The sequence below is a fragment of the Eulemur rufifrons genome, chromosome 21 (assembly GCF_041146395.1).
Source record: "Eulemur rufifrons isolate Redbay chromosome 21, OSU_ERuf_1, whole genome shotgun sequence".
NCBI classification, from domain to species: Eukaryota; Metazoa; Chordata; class Mammalia; order Primates; family Lemuridae; genus Eulemur; species Eulemur rufifrons.
In genome coordinates this window covers 4,851,422-4,876,079 of record NC_091003.1, presented here as the reverse complement: position 1 = coordinate 4,876,079, position 24,658 = coordinate 4,851,422, and the positions used below count along the sequence as shown (strand labels likewise).

Here is a 24,658-nt window from a genome sequence, read left to right as displayed (position 1 = left end):
AGCTCTGGAGAGCTGCTTCTTACTCCTCTGAGAAGGGGCATGACCAGATTGGTGCTGGTCCCCCCAGAGCCCTGCAAAGCTGGGGCTCAGAACTCTGAAGAGGGGCCGCACCTGCTGGTACGAGATATATATGTGTGTGTATATATCTATATCTCTATCTATTTGTTTTAGAAATATGGTCTCACTTTGTTACCCAGGCTAGAGTGCAGTGGCGTGATCACAGCTCACTGTAGCCTGAGCTCCTGGCCTCCCAAAGTGCTGGGATTACAGGTGTGAGCCACCGCACCTGGCCTTGCTGCGGTAATTCTGAGGGAGCACACTGATTCTGTTTCTGAGAGTGTGGAAAGAACTTGGAGACTGAACTACATGCTGTTGCCAAAAGCAAAATGCCATTACTGAGGGGACCATGCTAGGAATAGCAAGCAAACCGCATGCTCAAGTCCCTGCTCCTCTTCCTGCCTTCCAGTCTTCCTGTATCCCACCTATTAGCAGAACCTAACACACACTTGCTGACAAAGAATTGTGGATTGCAGCCCTGATATCACAGAACAGGGTAAGAAAAGTGGATTTTGAGCTCAGAGACCAGCACTACCTTCAAGGACCCAAGAGATCTAGCCCCTGCCAACCTTTCCAGCCCAATCCCGTCCAGTCTTCCCATCAGACAGTCAATTCCAACCAACTGGGTTTCTTTTAATTTCTCAAGCATGCCAAGCTCATTTCCTTCTCTAGGCATTTGCACTTGCTTTTCCCTGTACCTAGAAGTACGTTTTGCCGTGAATCCTCCTGATTTAGGGTACAACTTAAAACGACCAACTCAGAGATTTCTCTGATTTTATCAATCTAAAGAAGCAACCCTTTTTACTTATGCTCTATAATATTCCCCAGAGAGCTGAAATGCTATGCCAAAGGGCATACAGTGAGTTTGTGACAAAAGTGCCCAGTACTTTCACATACCTTATTTTATTTTGCTTTCCTACCTTCTTAGTGCAGTACCAGGGTCCTTGGGCAATTGTGGGGTCTCCAAAACCTTCTTAGGTACCAAAGACAGAGAATGGATGAGTGATCTCTTCCTACATCCCAGGAGGGCCCCCCCCCCAGGGAAGAGTAGTAACTGGACACCTTCTCTGAGTCCAAAGCAAAGAATATCCAGGACACCTGCTTCTCTGGGAACACACTGACTGATGCCCCTCCAGTGGGGAACAGTGCCAGGTTGGTCCCCGGGAGTTGAGGTAGCCATCTAGAGGATGAACAGTCAAGAGACTGAACCAGACCCTGCAATTTAACTGCTGGGTGACATTGGGCAGCAAGTAAGTTACCCGTTTCTTCTATTATCCCATCTGTAAAATTAGTGGGTGTGTTGGGTCAGGCTCTTTAAGGTTCTGGAAGGTTTACCCACTGACCCAGTTAGTTGGTAGGAGTTGTGCCAGCGGGTTTTGAATACTGGAATAATGGACTCTTTCAATAAACCTGTCAAACCTAAGAATGAATGGATCAAACTGCTGCTGGGGTCCAGGTGGCAGAGTTGCCAAACTGCTCTGAGAGCCAGTCTTCCCAGGTCATAAGGGGAGGTCGAGGGGTCAAAGGTCGGGTTCCGGTCAAGCCCGAAAAAACCCGGAAGTCCCGGATCGGGTCTACTCTAAGACCGAACCTCCAGTCGCCGGGATAAAGCTCCGGAGGCGGAGCTTCAGCACGGAGAGGGGGAGGAGTTTGGCGCCTCCCAATGGCAGCCGGGGTGTCCTTTCACCGCAGCCAATCAACGGCGGGAGACGATCAAATTTAAACCCCCTCCCACCTCCTCCGCCGGGACCTGTCCTGAAAGCGTTTGTAGAAAGTAAGGCCGCTGGCCCCGCCCCCGACGAGGAGGCGGAGAGAAGGGCGGGCTCTATTTCCGACTCCGCCTATCACGACTGGCAGCCTGCGGAGAGGCGGGCGGCGGCGCCAATCAGGGAGAGCAGCTGGAGCTCGGCGGAGCAGTTGGCTACAGTTGTTGCAACTTTTTTCGAAAGCTCGGTTTCCCGGGAGATCCCAGGCGGTGGCTGAGCCGGGCCATGGCTAGAGGTATTTGCCCAGTGGCCAGCATAGGGGCGGCTGGCTTGGGGGTCGCCCTGGAGGGAGGCTGGGGTGGCGGGAGCGGCGGCGGGGACGCGCCCTCCTGCGGGTGGCTCGGGCGGAGCGCGGGGACCCGCGTGGGAGGGGGAAGAACGGAGGGGGGGTTGCGGCGGAACCTTCCCCGCCCGGCACCCTCCCGCCAGCTTCCAAAGCCCCCAGAAGCCCCTCCCACTGCCGTGCCTCGGTTTCTCCTCTCTGAGGTTTGGGCACCCGCTGTCCTTCCTCTCCAGAAGTAGCGGATCCGTATGTCAAAGCTCTTTGGAAACTAAAGCGCCGGGCACCTCCAGGGAATGGTGGTTATTGATACAAGTGAGGGGGGGAAAGAGAGTGGGGCTTCGCCCACTTCGGGACGCTCTCTCGTTGGGAAAGGAGGTGACCTCGAGGCGAGGGCGCGAATCGGTAACCTACATCTTGGGGAGCGCGTCGGAGTGCACACCGCGGCGGGCGCCTTTCTTCCCTCCCCACACCCTGAGTCAGCTCTTCGCCGCCAGGGCGAGGGCCGGGCCCCGCTGGCCCAGTTTGGGGTGAAACAGGTCCCTGGCACCTCGCGGGGACGGCCCTTCGCCCCGAAGCTGGTCGGGACTTCCACCCACGGGGTATGGCTTGAGTGGGCTTGAACAGCTGCAAGAGGCGATGTCCCTGCCTGAAGTCCTTCCTTGCATACTTAGTTTGCTGTCAGGACAGTGCAACCCCACGTTATGCGGCAAAGAGATCTCCAACCGCTGGTCATTTCCAGCCACTGTGTCTCCTTCACGCTAAAGGGCCAAAAATTTGAGCGTGACAGTTGAGTAGAATTATTATTTTTTAAAAATAAGTTGAGGCATTACATTTTTCTCAAAATTCCAAGGAATCACGTGTCAGTAGGAATCTGCCTTAATGCAGTATGCTCCCTATAACAATAATAATAACGTAATGATTCATTCATTCAGCAAATATTTATTGGGCCCCTTTGTTTTCAGGCCCTGCACTTAGTTGCATCATATATTCTCCCAGGATTCCTGTAGGGTCTTTTGGGAAAAGACTTACCCAGGTCCTGATGAAGAAACGAGGCACAGTGAACTTCAGGTTAAAGAGCTTCATCACCAAATTCACAGAGAAAACTAAGACTAATATTTTTCTTTAGAAAAGTGTTAAGCATCTAAAGGTATATTTAATATTATCTGACAAATCTTAATAAGACTATACTTCTCTGGTTTATTTTTCCCATCACTGCAAAATCATTTAAACTACGTGTTTGAAAAGCAGTGCCTTAAAAAAAAAAAAGCTTGCTTTAATTAATCTATGGGGGAAAATTACCATTGGAATACTTAAAAATGGATAAATAATAATTACCATTAAGGGCCGGGCATCTCAAGCGATCCTCCTGCCTCAGCCTCTCAAGTAGCTGGAACTATAGGCATGGGCCACCAGCTAGTTTTCCTATTTTTAGTAGAGATAGAGTCTTGCTCTTGCTCAGGCTGGTCTTGACCTCCTAAACTCAAGGGATCCTCCCGCCTTGGCTTCCCAAAGTGCTGGGATTACAGGTGTGAGCCCCCGCGCCCAGTCCCTCTCAGTTAATCTTTACAAATTGTTATTCCCATTTTCCTGAGGTGGAAGCTTGAAGTCCACAGTCCCTGTCCACACTCTAGCTATTCTGTGTCTTTGTTCTACCCTTCCTCCCTTACTTAGCCAAAGTGAAGATGAATGTTTTCCAGCTTCTACCATGGCAGGCTTACAAATCCCCTTTGTAATTATTGGTTAATGATTCTCATTGTCTTACTTGACCCCCAAATTAGTAGTTACTTGTTTCTCAGGCTTCATTACCCTTGCAAACTATTAAACTGGATATTTAGAATTGTAAATACCAAATCATTTACAGCACTTCAAATGAATGGTCAATCTTTTTTGTCTAGAAAATCACTCTTTGCTCCAAACTTGCAGTTAGTTCACTTTGAGAGCCCTGTTAGGTCACACGAACAGACCGTTCAGATACCAGGCAACTCCTCTCTGGTTTTGAAGTTTTATAATCATGTAAACATTTACAATCCCGAGTATGCTACCATCGAATGGCCTCCTATTTCATTTCCCTCCTTTCACTTTTGCCATCTCCAATTCATTATCTCTTAGCAGCTAGAGTGGTCCCCAAGAGGACAGATTTTTATCATGTCACCCTCACTACTCTCCCCCACCCCGATTTGCTCTTAGGATCAAGTCCACAATCCTCACCGTGGCCTACAGGGTCCTACTGACCCTTCTCGTCTCACCGTGCTCTCTCTCTCTGTGTTCACTGTTGTGTCCTTAGCACAGGGCCTGGAACAAAGCATGTATTCAATAAATGTTTGTTGAACCAATGAATGAGTATGTTAGTGTTTGAATTCGAGAGAAGCAATATACATTGTTTACGATAAAGCACCCTGATATAGCAGAACTGGGTCCATCACTGCTTAGTCATATAACTCTTAGGCAAATGATTTATCTTCCCTGAGCCTCAATTTCCACGTCTGTGAAATAGGAATAATAGTATCCTCTCAAAAGTTGATGGGAAGATTAAGTCAAATAATGCAGTTTTACAGTCTTAGCACGCAGTAAACATTCCATAAGTGTTAGTGATTAGTATTATTGCTGTTGAGTTATATTTCTGTGAAATCCTGGGCAACATTAAGAGTTTTTATACTAGAGCTGCAGCATTGAGAGGAATGGGTACTTAGCTTGCAATGTATCTCCTGCATTTGGGGGCTAAGATGCAGAAATAGTTATGGCCATGGTGGCGGGGGGGGGGGGTGTAGGGTATTAAAATAGTATGTGAAATAGACAAGATGATCTGTGTAGCTGCTTCCTGCTCCAAAACCATGATTCTCATGGTAGTTTGGCAACACACTGCAAAACTTCTCAGCCTTGCAGATGTGGAAGACACTTTCAAATAGCTCAGCCTGGGTATCAGAGTGTCACTTTCGAATCCTCTTCCACCCTGTGGGTAGTCCCTTAGGTATTCAGGTGTCATAGTCGCTGCAGAAGGCACAGGCAGACTGAGTACCCTACCCCACTGCAGTTAGTGGTTGGGGTGGGGACCCGCCTTGAAAGATGCTAATGCATGAGCTGATTCAGGAGGAGGGATTGTCCTGAGCAGTGACCTGTCACTTAATCCTGCTCAGTTTTATCCCTGTTAATGGGAGGTGAGGTAGAGAAGCAGCTATAAACAGCCATTTGTTTATCTGTGGATATTGGAAGGTGCCGTGGGTGGATTATGGAATTCAAGGTTCTTGGTTTTTACTTATGAGGATGCTGAGTCCCAGAGTGGGGAAGTGACTTGACCATGGTCACAAAGCACCTCTGGGCAGATGCAGGGAGAGGAACCCAGTCCCTGACTCCCAGGCCACCACCCAGGCAGCAGAAGCTGGATACCTTGAAATGTCTTGTTTGCACCTATGACTTTGCATAAATACAGTGACTCTTTGGCCGTGGGCCCACAAGCCCTAATGGCTACAGCACAATGGCGCAGGACAGTGAGCTATGCTGAGACAGCCTCCAGAATGACTGGAACCCTGTCTACCTATAGGGCGTTTTCTCATGGAGGGGACAGAAGTATAAGATGACTTGCTAAACCCTTCTGCAACACCATTTGCTCCTCCCAACCTCAGTGTCCTCATCTGTAACCAGGAAGGGTAGTGTCTGGGAGTGCAGGCTCTGCGGTGAGGTGGCCTGGGCTGGAAACCCATCTATTTCTGAGAACTTGGCCAAACTCCACGTATCTCAGAGCCTCGCTTTCCCCATCTGTAGAAGAGAGATAATAATGGTATCTACCTTCATAGGGTTGTTGTGAGGTTTGAATGAGATAACATACGCAAGAGAAGCACCCAGCAAACTTGTCATTATAACCTACCGGCCCTGTCTCCTACCGGTTAAGTACAGCCCGCCTGGGTTTGACACTTGCCCCATCACTTCCTAGATCTGTGGCCTTGGGCAAACCCCTGCATATCTCCTGAGCCACAGTATCACCGTCTTAAACGGAGATCCAGACGGGACCTGGCCCCCATGCGCTTATGGGGAGGGCTAAATGCCTGTAAGGCGCTCCGGGAGCATAGCTCCAGGCACACCCGAGGGCCCTGGCGTGTCGCGTTCACCGCTGCTGATTTCGCCTGGCACCGACCAGGCTCCCAAAATATCCCTGGAGCCAGCGAGAGAAGGAGCCGGCCGGCCGAGAGCCTGGCTGTCATTATCATGTTTCCCACCCCTTCCTCCCCGAGTGGCTGAGGACGCGCGCGAGGGGGCGCGCCCGAGTCGGGATTCGTCGCAGCCGCGCAGCCCGCCCTCCCTCCCGCCCGCGGAGCCTCGCAGCGCCGCCCCTGCCAGCCCCCTCCCCGGGCCCGGAGCCGGACGGCGGGCGGGCGGGCCGCGGAGGACGCGCTGCCAGCGCCTCCCTCCCTGCGAGCCTCGCTCCGGGCGGCCCGGGGCTGCCGCGGCGCGCGGGAGCCGGGCCCTGCCTGTAGGCCATGGGGGAAGGGGGCGCCGTGGGGCGCCGCCGGCCCTTCCCCGGGGCGCCGCGGCGGCGCTGGTGGCGGCGGCAGCAGCAGCAGCAGCGGCAGCGGCAGCGGTGGTGGCCGGGCCGCGGCGGCGAGGGCGCGGGGCGCGTCGCCATGGGCCTGGCCGGGCTGCAGGTGGGTGTGTCGGGCCCGGCCGCGCGGGGGGCGGGCGGCGCGCGGGGCCCGGCCGGGCCGGGCGGCGGGAGGGTGACGCGGGCCCCGGCCCGGCCCGGCCGGCCGGCCCCTGCCTCCCGGCGGCGCGGGCGGCCCACCACCGCCGGGCCCTCGAAACATGGCTGCGGCGGGAGGCGCCTCCGCGGCGCCCGGCCCGGGCGGCCCCGCTCCCCGCCCCGCCGCGCCCTGAGCGCCCCCTCCCCCGCTTCCCCCGGGTCCCCCTCTCCAGGCAGGAAGATGTCCAAGCCCCGCGCGGTGGAGGCGGCGGCGGCGGCGGCGGCGGTGGCAGCGACGGCCCCGGGCCCGGAGATGGTGGAGCGGAGGGGCCCGGGGAGGCCCCGCACCGACGGGGTAAGCAGGCACCCTCCCCGCACTCACGCGGCGCGCCCGCCCGGCCGGGGCCGCGAGCACGTGGGCGCCCCCCGGCCCCCGCCGCGCCGCCCAGGGGCGCCCGGCTGGGGCAGCTTCCTTTTCTGCTGCCTGGCTGGGAGTGGCGTGCACACTCGGCTCCGCCATGACTCTGGCGGTATTTGACCTCGGAAAAGTTTGACGGTGTCTTTATGGCATTTCCACACCCCAAGACCCAGCTTCCCCGGAGGTGGCCGCCTTCCCAGGGTGTGCGGGGCCTGCCCGGGTCCCTTGGAGAGGTCAAGGGTCTCGCTGACTTGATGTTTAATGGTTCACCAAGGCAGCGAGACTCTAGCATTGTTTCTGGGGAAGCCGCCCTCCTCCTGCCTGTGCTTACTCTGAGGAGAGGCCCACACCCAGAGACAGCAGTGACCTGAGCCGCCCCACCGGCCTGCCCACTCTCTTACTAACGCCAAGGTGCGGTTTTGCAGTGGAGTGACCGCCCTAAATGCGCTGGCTGTAGCCTCAGCTTGCATTAGCTTCCTTCGGTCACCCTGAGAGAAGTCTTCGCACCGCAGTCCTGGGAGGCTCCTGGGCTGCTGTGATTTGAGAGGGGCCAGGCTTGGGCAGAGGGCTCAGGCAGTTCTGACAAGCCCTCCCAGCTGTCCTCAGGACCCAGTGGTTAATCAGGGTCCCTGAGGCCTGTTTCCAAGCTAGAGTCACCAAGGCTCCTGGCAGGGGAGTTAACTCCTAAGCCTGGCCCAGCCCTTCAGGTCGTTCTGACCTCCCCACTGCTGGTAGGTTGTCTCCTTCCTATACAGACCTTTGTGTACAGCTGGTTCTCCAGCTGGCCACCTGTCCCCTTGGTGACCGAAATTAGAGACCAATGTGTTCGAGAAACACATTGACTTAGACCTGGGATTCCAAACCTGCCAGTGGTCTCCTGAGAGAACTGGGGCTGGCATTCCCCAGTAGCCCAGGTTTTGAGAGATGACGACGTCTGTTTTTTGTCTTTTGTATTCTCATGTCCCCTTGTCCCCTTAAATGCTAGAGGATCTTTTTTTTCTTCAAGCCTCTTTCAGAATATGCATTTGTCTTTTTAGGAGAACGTATTTACCGGGCAGTCAAAGATCTATTCCTACATGAGCCCGAACAAATGCTCTGGAATGCGTTCCCCCCTTCAGGAAGAGAACTCAGTTGCACATCACGATGTCAAATGCCAGGGGAAACCATTAGCCGGAATCTACAGGAAACGAGAAGGTAAGCCTCGTTCTAATCATAGCTGATGGCTGCAGAAACCTCTTCTCCGTAGGAATGCATATATAGTGTATATTATACAGCCTCTTCAATTCCAAGTTCGAGAGGTTTGGACCGTGTTCTATCCTGCTACTAAAGAGTGGCCTATTACAGGGTGTGTGCCCTGTTGGTCTGACAGGTTCTTCCTGCTTTCACAAGAGTTAGCATGTTCTTCAAGCTTGATTTTCTAGCCAAGTTGCAAAAAAATAACACCTGACGTGCAATTAGAGAGACTCATGAGTGCTAAAAGTGCAGAAATAATGAGTTCAGGTTGTACAGACCAGGCAATTGCAGGGAACCGACTTCCTTCCCTTTTATGAGCTGGCCTTGACCCCATTTCTAAAGTTTCTTTCCACTCAAGCATTCAGTGCTATTCTCTGAAGCAGCATACCCTGCAACGAGATTTAGAGTTAAAATACTGAACAAGAAAATACACAGTTAGTGAAAACTTTGCCTGGACCTGCAAAACAAACTGAAACCTCTTAGAAATCTTGCTCTAATCCAAATATTCCCTTTCAAAGCTGCAGTGGGGTATGTGAGCTTTCCCCAATTCACCATGCTTCCTTCTAATTAAAAACTTATCCGAAAGACGCAGAGCCTCTGGCTGCCAGCAGCTCCATACAAGGAAGCCTTGTGTTTGCTAACAGAAAGTGTCATAGGTGATGATTTGGCCCGACTTCTGGGGCCAGATCTGAGAATCGGAGCTAGGGAAGCCTTGAACTGGGGGCAAGAGCCCACCCTTGGCTTGATTTCCCCTGGCACACAGGGTGATGTTATTTCATTTGGTCTTCAGATGACTAGGGTTCTAATCCTAACTTTGCCACCAGAAAGAAGGAGCCTTGGGCAGATTGCTCCTCTTTTCTGAGCCCCAGTTCTCTCATCTGTGAATTGTGAGAATGAGGAGTCTGACCTCACACACAGGGCCATTCTGAAGGGCGTGAATGCCAAAGGGCTGTGTCACGTGCTCCATGTGTCAGCTGTTCCCCTTGCTGGACTGTGAGGTGCACATCCTTGCTCATCCCTGCAGGTGCAGCCCTTAGGTTAGCACTGCCACACAGGGGTGGGGAAAGGGCTCTCTAGAAATGGTAGCTGGCCAGTCTCACATACTTTGGGAGTGGGGCAGAATGTACATTATCCCAAATGGTGACATGGTACAAAAGTAGCTCATTCGGCTCATGGTGTTACTATGATTAGAGCTGGATCAGACGGACTTCGGAGACCCTGAAGGCTCCTGTCCATGATTCTGACTGATAGGACAGATGATACCCACCAGCGCCACATACTCCCAGGAGTATGCGTAACATCCTGGCCTTAATTTCCTCTGATTCCACCTAAGAAGGCGTACAAAGGAGTAAAAATGATCTGAATAGGTTTGATGTATTTGTTTATTTTTCTCTTTGGTTTATTGAGGTACAGTTCACCTATCATAAAGTTCATCGTTTAAAAGTTTATGATTCAGTGGTTTTTAGTGTATTTGCAGAGTTATGCAACCATTACCACTGTCTAATTCCAGAACATTTTCATCACCCCAAAGTTCCTGTACCCATTAGGAGTTACCATCCGTCCCCCAGCTCAAGGCAACCATGAAACTACTTTCTGTCTCTATGGGTTTGCCTATTCTTATTTCCTATAAGTGTAATTACACAATATGTAGTCTTTTGTTTCTGGCTTCTTTCACTTAGCATCATGTTTTCAAGGTTCATCCTTGAAGTACATATTAGCACTTCATTCCTTTTTATGGCTGAATAATATTCCATTGTATAGACAGACCAAATTTTGTTTTCCCATTCATCGGTTGATGGACATTTGGGTTGTTTCTACTTTTTGGCTATTAGGAATAAGCTGCTACATTCCTGTGCAGATTTTTGTGTGGACATATGTTTCTAATTCTCTTGAGTAAAATTGGTGGGTCATATGGTAACTCTATGTTTAACTTTTTAAGTAACTGCCAAACTTTTCCAAAGTGGCTGCACCATTTTACATCTACCAGCAGTGAGTTTATTATAGTGTATTATTTACTTTTTTCTTTTCTTTTCTTTTTCTTTTCTCTCTTTTTTATTTTTTTGGGACAGTGTTTCACTTTGTTGCCTGGGCTAGAGTGCAGTGACATCATCATAGCTCACTGCAACCTCAAACCCCAGGGCTTACAACATCCTCCTGCCTCAGCCTCCTGAGTAGCTGGGACTACAGGCACATGCCACCATGCCTGGCTAATTTTTTTATTTTTGTAGAGACAGGGACTTGCTGTGTTGCCCAAGCTGATCTCAAACTCCTGGCCTCAAGCAATCCTTCTGCCTCAGCCTCCCAAAGTGCTGGGATTATAGGCATGAGCCACTGTGCCCAGCCTTATTATTTTTTAAAACTAGATCATTTAAAAAGAAACCAGCAAATCATTTACCAGCACTGGCACTCCCCAAGTGTTTTCAGTAACAAATCATTTGCAGTGTGCCTCAAAACGCATGGACCCGTCTGCCCAGGCACCATGCCGAGAACCACTGTGAACCTGGGGCTTCAACCCCACTAGAAGGGGAGACTTTTTTTTTTTTGAGTCTGAAATGAAGCAAGCCAGGCAACTCTTGGGGAAGAGTTTCTGCTTTGTTGCCTTAGTCCGGTCCCCAGTGCTGGCCCACTCTTTTCTTTTCTTTTTTTTTTTTTGAGACAGAGTCTCGCTTTGTTGCCCAGGCTAGAGTGAGTGCCGTGGCGTCAGCCTAGCTCACAGCAACCTCAAACTCCTGGGCTTAAACGATCCTCCTGCCTCAGCCTCCCGAGTAGCTGGGACTACAGGCATGTGCCACCATGCCTGGCTAATTTTTTCTATATATATATTTTAGTTGGCCAGATAATTTCTTTCTATTTTTAGTAGAGACGGGGCCTTGCTCTTGCTCAGGCTGGTCTCGAACTCCTGAGCTCAAACGATCCACCCGCCTCGGCCTCCCAGAGTGCTAGGATTACAGGCGTGAGCCACCGTGCCCGGCCTTGGCCCACTCTTTAAATTAAGAATTGAGCTTTTGATGTCGGGTCTGCAGCCTAATTCCAGAAAGCTGTCTATGGAGCGCTCTTATCAGCGTTGCTGGCTGTGGTGTTTCTGCCTGCAGGCTCTGCCGCATCAGGATGCAGAAGCCCAAAACCTCTGCACAGTATCTCTGGCAAAAAGTAGAGCTAGAGGCATGTGTGGTGGCTTGCGGCTGTAGTCCTAGCACTTTGGAAGGCTGAGGTGGGAGGATGGCTTCAGGCCACGAGTTTAAGACTGGCCTGGGCAACAAAGCAAGACCCCATCTCTACAAAAAAAATAAAAAAATGAGCCCAGTGTGGTGGTACCAGCTCAGCTATTCAGGAGGCTGAGGTGGGAGGATCTCTTGAGGTTAGGAGTTTGAGGCTGCAGTGAGCTATGATGGCACCACTGCACTCCAGCCTGGGTGACACATCAAAACCCTGTCTATGAAAAAGAAAGACAGAAAGTGGAAAAAATTGGGGTGGGGTTGTACGTGCCTGTAGTCTCAGGTACTTGGGAGGCGGAGACAGGAGGGTCACTTGAGCCCACGAATTGGAGGCTGCAGTGAGCTATGATCAGGCCACTGCACTGCAGCCTGGGTGACAGAGCAAGACCCTGTCTCTAAAATAATACATAAATGGAGCTGGAGCTATTCTCTCCTCCCAGGATAGCCGGTAGTGGACACAGGGCTCAGTAGGCTGAGGACCTTCCTGCCTGGCACACCCAGGGTCCTCTCTTCTCAAAGCCTATCTTAGAATGCAGCGTAAGGTCTAGAAATTGGGGAGACAGAGAGTATAGAATAACCCCTGGTCTTTTCCCTCTCTCTTCCTGCAGAGAAAAGAAATTCTGGGAATGCAATACGGAATACCACGAAGTCCGAGGAACAGAAGATCAAAGACGCCAGGAGAGGTCCCCTGGCACCTTTTCCAAACCAAAAATCTGAAGCAGCAGAACCTCCAAAAACTCCAACCTCGTCTTGTGATTCTACCAATGCAGCCGTCGCCAAGCAAGCCCTGAAAAAGCCCATCAAGGGCAAACAGGCGCCTCGGAAAAAGTGAGTGTCCCCGTGAGTTCCCCTCCTAATGCAGGGCAGTTTGGGTTTTCTGACCTTGGGGAAGCCTGCTCAGGTGTCCCTCTGGAACTAAGTGGTCACCTCTCAGCCTTTCTCTGTCAAAGCCTCAGACTCCTGCAGACGTTGTCAGCAATGCTGTTAGTTGTCAGCATCTCAGTCTGGCACGGGTCCAGAATGCAAGAGCCTCCCCTCCTTGCCCCCCGCAACGAGAGTAAGCGTCCTGGCTTTGAAACACTCCGAGGCCCTCATGGGCTGGTGAGCTGAGTGACCATCAGGCTCCAGTGGACAGAGGTGTTTAAGTGGCATCGTTTGCAGGAGCTGCCTCCTAAGCAGTTGTGTGCCTCCCAGCTGGGAGCGTAGTTTTCAGTCCTAATGTTTATTTTTTCTTCCCTCTCACCCAGAGCTCAAGGAAAAACGCAACAGAATCGCAAACTCACGGATTTCTACCCTGTCCGAAGGAGCTCCAGGAAGAGCAAAGCTGAGCTGCAGGTAGAGTCACGTGGTTTTGATTCCAGCTCTTGGAGGGGAAGGGGTGCCCAGTGGGCAGTGCCGGGCCTGCACATCCTGAGCCTCGCTTGTATCGTCTTCCTTCTCTTGCCTTGGTTTTCTCCTCAGTCTATTGGCATCTTCACAGCTTGCTCTGCCTTGTGTCCCCCACCCCGTCACCAAGACAGAGTCTCACTGTGTCACCCTGGGTAGAATGCAGTGGTGTCATCACAGCTCACTGCATCCTCAAACTCCTGAGCTCAAGCAATCCTCCAGCCTCAGCCTCCCACGTATCTGGGACTAAAGGCGTGTGCTACCATGCCTGGCTAATTTTTTTCCTTTTTTGGTAGAGATGGGGTCTCACTCTTGCTCAGGCTGGTCTCGAACTCCTGACCTCGAGCAATCCTCCCGCCTCAGCCTCCCAGAGTGCTGGGATTACAGGCTTGAGCCACTGTGCTCAGCCTGCTCTGCCTTTTTGATGGGATCACTGTGAGGCTTGGTGATGACACTTCTGTGAAGGAGCCTTGGACCTTGTAGTATGTGGCATGGGAAGCCAGGCACTACTGTGACGGTGGCTTTTCCAGGATCTGTTGGCAGGGCCATGTGGAGCCTGGCATTGTGGGGAAGGTTGCCCATTCTTTCAGAGGCTTGTCTCATCTGTTGTCTGGAAGTTTCCATGTTGTGGCTCAGGGTGGTAAGGAGCAATGGCTTGGAGCCACTTACTGGTTATGTAACTGTAGGCCCTTCACTTACCCTCTCTGCCTCGGTGCTCCTGGCTGTAAAATGGCATGATGACGTGTAGTACCTGGTGGGCTGTCGGGTGGAGTAAATAAATGTGTTCACGCATGTAGCACCCTTACAACAATGCCTGGCACACAGCAAGCGCCAGTTAACTGTTACTGTCGTCACCATTGCTTCCCTGTGCTGTTGCTGCCTCTGCTCCCCCTCCCCCTAGCTGTCATCGCTAGGAACATGCGGAACAGAGGGAAAAACACCGGTGGGAAGGGCAGCTGGCAGCGCCGGCCTCCGCCACCGTGTTTGCAAAGGGCTGAGCTATGCAGCAGTCAGTCAATATTTGATGCGGTGAGGTGTGGCTGTTGCCTTTCTGTTAAGGAAGCCCAGGGCGTGGCCAGGTCCCTCTCACTCAGGGACACTGGGGCAGCCCCTCCACTCTCCCACACCCTGACAGCGATCGCTGGGCTTGGGAGCAGTGCTCAGGATTGCCCCCTGCCCCTCGGGCTGGGGACCCCCGCTTTGGTAGTTTTAGCGTTCCAATCCTCAGTAAATTCCTTCATCGTTTTTTATGTTAAATATCCAGATATACAGTGGTCCAGTATTCATTCTTGCTCCTTGTTTTAATTGATGAAACTTCATTTAAAAAAACAAACCAAAAAAGGGGTCCATTTCCCCCCCCCCGAGAGCAGCTTTGGCTTCATTTCCTGAAAAAGGCAATGTCTTTCCACCAAGAGTGAGCTGTTACAAAACACGCGCCGGCAGTGGCAGGCTGTGCTAGGTCACTCTTAAAGACAGCACTGCAGAGGGTGAGGCGGTGCCAGGCCGCAGAACCCAGGACGCCTCCCAGCCGGCTCGGAGCCGCAGCGCCCACACAGGCAGCCTGTGCTGAAGTTCGCCCAGGGCCGCTTGGGATTCCTGGTGGGGGCAGCTGCCTCTGCCTCGCTAAGAAGCAGCACGGGCTCGGCTGTGGGGGGAGTGGCGGCTGCAGCGGGCCAGCATGCAGGGCTGCCCAGTCTGGCAGCCGAGGAGCGGGAGGGCAGCCCTGGGTCCCCAAAGCACAGTCTGCAGGCACAATAAAACTCGCTCTGTTCCCGGACGAAGGGCCACTTGTAAGCGAGAGCCACATCCCTCACTGTTTGTGTTGGCTCTGCTGAGTGAGCACCATGGCAGTCGGGCTGTGTTGGCCAGTTCTGATGGGGCTGGGACTGGCTGGGCTTGGGGGCTGTGGCTGGCCAGGACAGCAGGACAGTGTGGCTGGTGCTGGCCGGGACACTGTGGTCTCCTTTTTTAATTTATTTTTTATTATTTTTTTTTTTTTTGCCTCCTTCCCCTACCCAGTATGTTCTCTCTACTGCAAAGAGAGCCCAGGGCAGGGCAGCCGGGCCCCATCTAAGGGGCGAGGTCAGTCCGAACCTGACTGCCCTTCTGGGCCCGGGGCGCGTGGGGCATGAGAGAAGCTGTTATTGGCCAGGTAGTCAGGAGTGAAACTAAAATTCACAGCTTCTCAGAAACCTTGCTGAGTTGAAGACAGTGGGTAGGGCAGGGTCTAGGTGCAGAGTCCAAGTCCAAGGCAACAGGGTAGCATCTGGGCTGCAGGGATTGGACACAGGGTGAGCCTTGGAGAGCTGCCCTGAACCCCTTGACACTTCACTGCGGGGGCCCCTTTTGCTGGCTGGTCTGGCTTCGGATCGGGTGGCAGCCAGCACTGGGGCAGGAACCGTGCCTGTTGGCAATGCCCTGGCTTCTTCAACCCCAGCTCAGCCCCAGAGCCCGACACGTAGAGCGACCTGCTGATTCCACCTCGGGAAGGTCCCCTCCTTCCTGTGCACAGGCCCTCCTCACCCGCCCTGATTCCGACCTTGTGTCCCTCCCAGTCCATCTGCCTCTAGGCCCCACTGTGGGCTGCTGCCAGAGTTCCCTTTAGGAAGCCCAGAGCTGGCTGTTGGCATGCCCCGACTTCTGGCCTTCGGGAGACTCTGCCGCCCTGGCTGTGCGTCTGGGCGTCCAGCCTGGCCCCAGCTCGTTTCCTCTGTGCTGTGGTCAGTCCCAGCAGGAAAATCCCCCGTTGGCCGCCCTGGTTTTCCCGGGACTGCTCCCATTTACAGAGGCCACCACATTCCTCATGACTCTGCACACTTGCAGCGAATTGATCACGCAGCAAGGCGGGTGTGTGTGTGTGTGTGTGCGCGCGTGCGCGCGCGTGCTGGTGGTGGTGCTTGGAGGGCCTATTTCTTGCCACTGTTCTAGGCCAGGAGATTCCACAGTAAACTAGATCAGGCCCCTACAGGGCCCCCGTGTACTCATGGAGCTTATATTGAAGTGTGGGGTGATTAATTAGAAGAGATAAAGAACAAGATAATTTTGGACAGCACTTCGTTATTAATCTTATGAAACAGAGTGGCTTGGTAGGGTGGCTAGTTTAAGGCTACTTTAGCCATGGTAGTCAGGGAAGTTTCTCCGAGGAAGTGAGGATCAAGCCAGGCAAATACATAGGGGACAGGGCACGGCACCCCAGGGAGGGGGACCAGCAAGTGCAAAGGCCCTGAGGCAGGAACAAGTTTGGCCTTGTGAACCAGCCAGCAGCTGTGGCTGAGGGTGGGCGCATGGGCCAGGGTGGTAGATGAGGCCAGGGAGGCAGGGTCTGTGGCCTGCAGAACCTCTAAACCATCGGAAAAGTTTTGAATTTTATCTCAGTGGCAGTGGGAAGCTGGAGGAAGGCTTTTGTTTAAGTAATTTTTTATTTTGGAATAAATTTAGACTTATAGAAAAGTTGCAAAGGTAGTACAGGGAGTTTCCATAGGGCCCCTCACCCAGCTTCTCCCACTGTTAGCTGTTAATGTACCCTGGTAAATTTGTCCCCACTAAGGAGCCAACATTGGTGCATCGCCTTTACGTAAACTCACCGGAAGGCTTTGAGCAGGGAAATGACACGACCTCCTTCACGTCTCGTGGAACTGGAGCGTGCCGGGTCGGCGTGGAAGCCGGGAGAACAGCGAGCTGGCCGTGCCTTGGCTGGGGGGCAGCAGCAGGCACAGAGAGGAGGTGGCTAGATTAGGGACTGTCTTTGAGCTCACTGTTCACTGTTCAGCAATGTCCCCAGCATCACAGGACCTGGCACGCTGCAGATGTGGACCGAGTGACTGGCGAAGCTGCGAGCTGGTTTGGGCCTCTGCGTGGGGAGGCTCTGAGCTGGGCGGCCGGGGCCATCTCCCCACACGCGTCACCCAGTTCAGCGGTGGTCCGTGCTGGCGAGCCACGCTGGTCTGGGGCTTCTGGTGTGTCTCTGTATAGTTCGCTTTTACTCCCTAGTGTCCTGTGCGCCAACAGAGCAGTGAGACCCAGGTTAGGGACGGAGGTAGGAGCAGGAAGGGTGGCCCTATGGAAGAGGTGACACTGAGAGGGACACAGGGCTGTGCTGACCCTCCAGGTGGGAGGCCGTCTTCTTATCCCTGGCGGTGGCTTCTGGAGAGATGGAGCGCAGAGATCCTAAACAGACGTCTGGAGGGGCCCTCGGATAGGAGGGACGTGGCAACATGTCCTGTTCCAAGGGTGTAGCCTCTAATCTGTCATAGCTGATTTTATGTGAAGTCAGAGTCCTGCTTTTTAGATGTCAGTGATTGTACATTTTTTTCTTCTGAGACAGTCTCACTTTGGTCTTGCTCTGTCACCTAGGCTGGAGTGCAGTGGCCCAATTCATAGCTCACTGCAGCCTTGAACTCCTGGGCTCAAGCAATCCTCTTGCCTCAGGTTCCTGAGTAGCTGGGACTACAGGCGTGTGCCACCATGCCCAGCTAATTTGTTACTTTTTTGTAGAGACAGGATCTCACTGTGTTGCCCAGGCTGGTCTTGAATGCCTGGCCCCAAGTGATCCTCCCACCTCAGCCTCCCGAAGTGTGGGGATTACAGGTGTGAGACACTGTACCTGGCCAATTTGGATATTTTTTAAAACACTACATGGGCCAAACAGAACATATCTACAAGCCCCATTCTGCCCTTGGGCCACCACTGTGTCCCTCCCAATCCAACTGAACCTCAGGTGACAGATCATCCACAACATAGGGCTGATAAGAAAAGGAGAAAGGTGCCTGGGAGCCTTGGCACCATTGGGGACCGATGTCACGGAGGCCGACTGTGACCCTGTGGGCGTGGCCCGGGTGGCCAGGGCTCGAGGCCATGGAATGACCCAGAACGGCCTGGAGAGAAGGCTGATCCTGCTCTTTTTTCTTGCTTCTCCACCCAGTCGGAAGAAAGGAAAAGAATAGATGAATTGATCGAGAGTGGGAAGGAAGAAGGCATGAAGGTAAGGGGTGGCATTGCCTGCGTCGGGCTGGGCTGGGGCGCTCACCTGCCCTGGTCCCGCAGCCAGTGGCCGCCATGTGGCCCTGGCCCTCCCGTGGCCACTGTGCCAGTCAGACTCTCGTAGGCTGTCAGAGAGCCAGTTATTAAAACTCGTTGGGGAAATGTCTTATGAAGGAAACATAAATGGGCCTTGTATGTAAGCATTACCCTGGGGAAACTTTTTTTTAGGAATTGTGTGAAAATATCCCTAACGTATCATTTACCATTTTAACCATTATAAAGTATAGAATCCAGTGGCATCTAGTTTAGTGCATTAACGCTGTGCAGCCATCATCCCTGTCTAATTCTAGAACGTTTTCATCCTCCCAGACAGAAACCCTGTGCCCAATACCAGTGGTTCTGCCCGCCTTCTGCAGCCCCTGGCAACCACTGCCTGCTTTCTGTCTCTGGGTTTGCCTTTTCTGGACAGGTGACATAAATGGAATCGCAGCATGTGGCTGGTTCCGTCCACTTCCCTAAACGCTGTTTTCCTGGGAATGGCAATGCCCAAGAAAGTTGCTTTTCTCTTAGTGTATTTCAAACTCATGTCATTTGGCCACAGTAGTGGCCAGATGAGTCTGTCCTGGGACCGAGAGTCAGAAAGCTGCTGCTTCTTGCCCCCCGAGGGGGATCCAAACTTAAGTCCTGAGCCCCTCGATTAGCCCCCTCCAATAGAATGAGGAGAGACACGAGAGGGTAAATTATGGAATGGAGGAAAGACCCAGAATTCTGGGTCCTGTTTGCCAAGAGAGGCATAGAGCATGGTGCCTACCCAGAGAGGCCAGCTGTATGAAAAGAGTCCCTGCTACACCACTGCTGAAGCGGTGTGGCCTTCAACACGTGGCTCTGCCTGTCTAAGCCTCAGTTTCCTCCTCTGTAAAATGGGGCAACACCCACCTACCAGATCTCTCCTGAGGATCCGATGTGACCGTGCTTTGCAGGTGGACACAGGAACCAAATCTGTGGGGTGGTGGAAGTGTTCTAAAACTAGACTGTGCTGATAGTTGCACAGCTGTATAGGTTTTTTTTTTTTTTTTTTTTTTTTTGTTGAGACAGAGTCTCACTTTGTTGCCCAGGCTAGAGTGAGTGCCGTGGCGTCAGCTTAGCTCACAGCAACCTCAAACTCCTGGGCTCAAGCGATCCTACTGCCTCAGCCTCCCGAGTAGCTGGGACTACAGGCATGCGCCACTATGCCCGGCTAATTTTTTCTATATAGATTTTTAGGTGTCCATATAATGTGTTTCTATTTTTAGTAGAGACGGGGTCTCGCTCAGGCTGGTCTCGAACTCCTGACCTTGAGCAATCCACCCGCCTCGGCCTCCCAGAGTGCTAGGATTACAGGCGTGAGCCACCGCGCCCGGCCTTGTATAGGTTTAATAAAACCCATCCAGCCGTACACGTAAAATGAGTGAATCGTGGCATATTTCAACAAAGCTGGTCAGGAGTGGCGTAAACCCCGAGCTCCCAGGAAGCCGCCGTGCGTGGCAGCATCCACTGCTCTTGTGAACCAGCACTCTGCTCACCTCCCAACAGATTGACCTCATCGATGGCAAGGGCAGGGGCGTGATAGCCACCAAGCAGTTCTCCCGGGGTGACTTCGTGGTGGAATACCACGGGGACCTCATTGAGATCACCGATGCCAAGAAGCGGGAGGCTCTGTATGCACAAGACCCCTCCACGGGCTGCTACATGTACTATTTCCAGTATCTGAGCAAGACCTACTGGTAAGTCCGCCGTCGCCTTGCGTGGCTTTTCCGTCAGCTGGGCAGAGAGGACAGGCCAGGGGGCCGGGGCCGCAGAGAGCTCCCGAGCCTCGTTGGTCCTGCTTCTCGTGTTCTTGTTGCCTTTTTCAAAGCTGTGCTGCAGCTCCTTCCTCCCCACCCCCGCACTCTTCCCATTTTTAATATTTGGAAGGGGAGCTGTTCTGGATATCGTCTCATCCAGCGCGCAGCAGACGCGGCCTAGTCACATGCAAACCTGTTTAGCAGCTCGCTGGCCTCTCCCTCTTCAGGGCATTTGGCCAGAGCAGCTCTGGAAATCGCTAATTGCTCCTTCCTGGCGATGGCCGGTGGCGTTGATTTTTATCCATTTATTTATTTTGCAAAACTCTGCAGTCGCCTCCTGTGCCTCCATAAAGAGCCCTTTGGCTTCCCCTGACTTCCACCCGAGGCCCCCGCCCAGGGCCTCTCCAGGCTCTCGAAAATAGCTTTTGCATTGAATCTCTTTCCCAAAACCACGGCTGTGAATCGACATCCCACCAGTGTGGAGAGCAGGCGTGACTCTGACTGGGTTAAAAGGCTCCTTTCTTGCCCCCCCCAGCGTGGATGCAACCAGAGAGACGAACCGCCTGGGAAGGCTGATCAATCACAGCAAGTGCGGGAACTGCCAGACCAAACTGCACGACATCGACGGCGTACCTCACCTCATCCTCATCGCCTCCCGAGACATCGAGGCCGGGGAGGAGCTCTTGTATGACTATGGGGACCGCAGCAAGGCCTCCATCGAAGCCTACCCGTGGCTGAAGCATTAGCCGGCTGTCGCCCTCCCTGCCCCGCCCTCCCTTCTTCAAAGGACAAAGTGCCCTCAAAGGGAATTGATTTTTTTTTTTTTGTACACACTTAATCTTAGCGGATGACTTCAGATGTTTTTAAAAAATATATTAAGATGCCTTTTCACTGTAGTATTTAAATAATCTGTTACAGGTTTCCAAGGTGGACTTGAACAGATGGCCTTATATTACCAAAACTTTTATATTCTAGTTGTTTTTGTACTTTTTTTGCATACAAGCCGAACGTTTGTGCTTCCCGTGCGTGCAGTCCAAGACTCAGCACAGGTTTTAGAGGAAAGAGTCATGTTTGATTGAAGCAGGAAGCCGGGCGAGTCTCCTGCCTCCGGTGGAAGAGCCAGGACTTTGTCCCCGCACTCCTGACGTCCCGAGACGGAGTGCGAGGAAGACGCTGCCTCCCAGCGGCCTGGACGGGATGTTCCCAAGCTCTTGTTCTCCTGACGTCTCGACAGGCGCACACTGAAGTGTATGAATATTTTTTAAAAAGGTTTCACAGTAAGCTAGTCTTCCCCTCTGCTTTCTCGAAAGCTTACTGACCCCGTGGCCCGGGAGCACGGGCCGGGCGCAGATTTACTCTTCCATAGGCTGCCGCTTTTCCGGGCACCTTGAAGCATCAGGGCGGGTAATGAAACCAGACGTGGGCAGGGAAAGCATCGCTTACCTACCGCCAGGGCAGGGTTTCCTGCAACTGGGTTAATTCTTTATAGAAATGTGAACACTGAATTTATTTTAAAAAAAAATAATAAAAATCAAAAAAAGAAACCAAAAAAAAAAAAAAATCAAAAAAAAGAAAAAAGAAAAAAACCACAGAAAACAACTTACATGTATATAGGTCTTGAAGTGAGTGAAGTGGCTGCATTATTTTTGGGGTTTTTTTTTTTTTTTTTTGGTTTTTGTTTTTGTAGAAGAGATTTGAGATGGTACTCTATTCTAATCAAAAATAAAGTTTTTGTAGTGGGACCAGAAATTACTTACCCGACACCCCCCCAACCCCATCCCTACAACACACCCCCGATTCTGCTGGGTTGAAAGTTCCAGGCCTGCTGTCAAGGCCTTCTGTTTTGTCAGACCACCCGTGTCCTTCCTGCGAAGACGCAGCCGTGAACTGGAGTGTGAACCCACAGGCCCGGGACCCCCGCCCCAGCCGCCTCTGTCCGCCTCAGAGAAAGGCGCCGGGTGTGCGGGGCAGCGGGCAGGGCCCAGCGGCCCCCAGGGATCAAGGATAAGGCTGAAGTTTTCCCTCGACTGTGACGGCAGGAGGAGTGGGTGGCTTTCTCCTCCCTCCCTCAGCAGGACCGACTCTCACGCACTGTCCCTTCAGTCCCGGGGGCTGGGGCTCAGGAGCTCAGGGGTCTGGGGTCTCCGGCTCGCCCTGGTCCCAGGTAAATGTGAACGGAGACAGGTGTGAGAGCCTGTCCTCGTCCTCGATGCACCCCCACCCCAGGCCTCACGACGGTGCTACCTAAGAAAGTCTTCCCCCCGCCCCACGCCAGCCTGGTCAGCGGTCAGCCAATTCATCGGAGGAGGATCCGACGGGAGTGTGTAAATGTGAGATAAAATGTCTTGATCGTACCTGTTTGTGGTTTAGCTTTGTATTTAAGCAAACAAACAAAAAAAGGAAATAAACTTGAAAATTATTTGTCATCATAAAAATGAAACAAGAAAAATTAAAATATTTATTGCCAGGCAAGGCCACCTGTGTGTGTCTTTCTGTTTGTACAAGGCAGAGGGAGAAAAAAGTAGGGTCTGACTTTCTGTTTTATTTTACAAAAGGGTCACACGTCCCACGAGTCTAAACTGTGGTGAATGTCCTCCAAAGGAGCCAGAAAGTCTTGCCGATAGGATTTTGAGCGTGTTCCCTTGGACTCCTGAGTTCCTCAGTTTCCTCGTCTGTGTGATGTGGGGGTCGTAGGTGTTCATGGAGGTTCAAAGTTACAGCATATTGAGCCTTAGAACAGTGCCTTGCCCGGAGCAGGCGTCATAAATTTTAGCTGCTGTAATTGTCGTTATTGTCATTTCTAACTTAGGAGACTTGAGCCCCCTCCCAGCCCAGATCTGTGTCTCCACCGCGCTTGGGCAGCGGTGGCAGATTGGGACCGTGGCAGAGGCCTCGGTTTAGAGGCGAGAGATCCAGTTCCGGCATGAGCTTTAAGCATTTGTCAGCCATGTGACCTTGGGCACTTCCCTCTCTGAAACTTGTCCATCAAGTAGGAATGGTCTGCGCCCACTTGCCACGCAGAGGTGTCGGTCATCAGGTATATCGTCCCCTCAGAGGGGACTGTGTGGCCTGGTGGCCACGTGCTCAGGCCTTGGAACAGAACCTCTGCTTCCGGTCACGTAGCAGCATAACCTTGGGCAGGTACCTGACCTTCCTGTGCGTCACTTTCCTCTGTAACATGGAGACAAGAACAGTCCTTAATAGGGAGTGACTGTGAGGACTTAATGAGTTAATACAAAAGCACTTGCACTAGTGCCTTGCACATAATAACCCTCAGTGATCGATGTTAGCTATTAGATTAAAATTTGGGTGGTTTCTACCATTCACTCTTCACCAGTGCTCAGGACTGATAGCTCCTAAGTGCTGCCAAGTTCTGATACTTAGTTGCTGTATTTATTTGTTCATTTTTTTAAAAACAATTGCTGCAGCAACCACTTCTTATGCCTCCTGAGATCTGGCTTGAGAACCTGCTTCTAAGCTTGTTCCTCCCCCTGCAGGGTGTGTAGTTGGAATCCCGCCATGGCCGGAGCCCACCCGGCACCACAGCTAAGCGGGCCCGTCTCTAGGAGAAATGCTCCCAGCACGCACTTCACAGGATGCCCACGCCCCAGCGTCTGGTTTTAGCAAGAGCTGCACTCTAAGCATTTCTTGCTGTAACTTTTTTGAGTCTCTCCCAGGGTACCAGAGCCACCGGGGGCTGTCTTGTCTTGACGTTTCTGAGCAGGTGCTCTCACCGTGACCATCCCGAGGGAACAGGGGGCATGTGAGCATTTATACAGGGTGCCTCCTGAGTCTGGAAATCCAGGAGATACATGTAAATGGCTTATAGATAGTAATGCACAGTAATCTTCCTTCAGCTTCTAGACTTTATGGCATCCTGCCCCCTGTAGGTGGAGACACTGAAGCAAGACTGGCTCAGGAGCAGGGCCGTCAGCTGCCACAGCTGGGGCTCTGGGATGTAAGGCTGGTGCCGTGGAGACTGACCCAGGAGCGTCCCCTGCTCTGCAGCCCGGCCAAGGTTGCAGCCCTCCCCGCTCTAGAACACTGTGCTGTGATCCCACTGCTGTTGGTGTGGCTTCTGCGTGTGGTTTGGAGTCAGGGTGCATAGATTTGTCTGCTAGGTTGGCTCTCACCTCCAAGATGCAGAAACGTTCTCCTCCCTCCCCCAGTTAAGGGGAGGGGGACACCCAACAGAGTTGCTGCGTCATGCAGGGTGCTGGGATCAGGAGACCCTGTCCACACGACCCTGTCGGGGTGGCAAGAGACACCGCTGACTTTGTGGGAGGTGGAGTGGTTACAGCGCTGTAGTGGTGACAGTTACCCAGTGGTTACCGGGGTTCAAGTTCTGCTGCTTCTACTTTCTAGCTGGGGACCTTGGACAAGTCCTTTCACCCATTGTGCTTTAACCTCCCTGGGTGTACCGTGAGAACAATGATAAAAATCCCATCTCATAGGGGTACGGTGAGAGGACATGGGGAAGGTCCTTAAGATGGTGCAGGCGAGGCGTGCAGGGAGTTGTGGTCACTGATACTAATCAGCACTTTTCGGATACCGGGCGTGTGGAGCTTCGCAGCTAGGAGACCGGTCTTGGCACCAGGCCTGCATTTGCACCGGGGTAGCTGCTTCCTAGCTACGTGATCTCGAGTAAGATACTTAGACCTTCCAGAGCCTCAGTTTCCAACCTGTAAACTGGGGGCGGGGGGGAGCTCAGTACCAGTCCCCATCTCACTGAGCTGTCACAAGGAACAAATGGGAAAATCCTCAGAGCAGGCATAACGTGCTGGGTGAGCCCGCGTGACTGACTGAGAAGGCGGCCTCCGGGACT

General features: G+C 52.7%; 1 protein-coding gene across 4 annotated transcripts; it reads left to right on the top strand.

Annotated features, from left to right (window-relative positions):
- The first annotated feature begins 2,048 nt into the window (after positions 1-2,048).
- KMT5A (lysine methyltransferase 5A) lies at positions 2,049-21,331 on the top strand. 4 transcript variants are annotated; one of them, XM_069496979.1, is made up of 9 exons: positions 2,049-2,058; positions 7,012-7,027; positions 7,118-7,133; positions 8,234-8,390; positions 12,253-12,472; positions 12,892-12,979; positions 17,952-18,011; positions 19,583-19,773; positions 20,369-21,331. In XM_069496979.1, the coding sequence occupies exons 1-9, from the start codon at positions 2,049-2,051 to the stop codon at positions 20,577-20,579; spliced, it is 969 nt and encodes a 322-aa protein (XP_069353080.1). In that variant the 3' UTR covers positions 20,580-21,331. The 4 variants fall into 4 exon arrangements, with proteins under 4 accessions (XP_069353080.1, XP_069353078.1, XP_069353081.1 ...); XM_069496977.1 differs by having other exon boundaries at positions 7,012-7,133; XM_069496980.1 differs by lacking the exon at positions 2,049-2,058 and adding an exon at positions 6,615-6,743 and having other exon boundaries at positions 7,012-7,133.
- Positions 21,332-24,658: the final 3,327 nt, after the last annotated feature.

Excerpts from the sequence above, each read along its gene's own strand:
- KMT5A (XM_069496977.1), top strand. Across the intron at positions 12,980-17,951 it reads AGAGCAAAGCTGAGCTGCAG|TCGGAAGAAAGGAAAAGAAT; the intron begins GTAGAGTCACGT and ends TTCTCCACCCAG. Across the intron at positions 19,774-20,368 it reads TATCTGAGCAAGACCTACTG|CGTGGATGCAACCAGAGAGA; the intron begins GTAAGTCCGCCG and ends TGCCCCCCCCAG.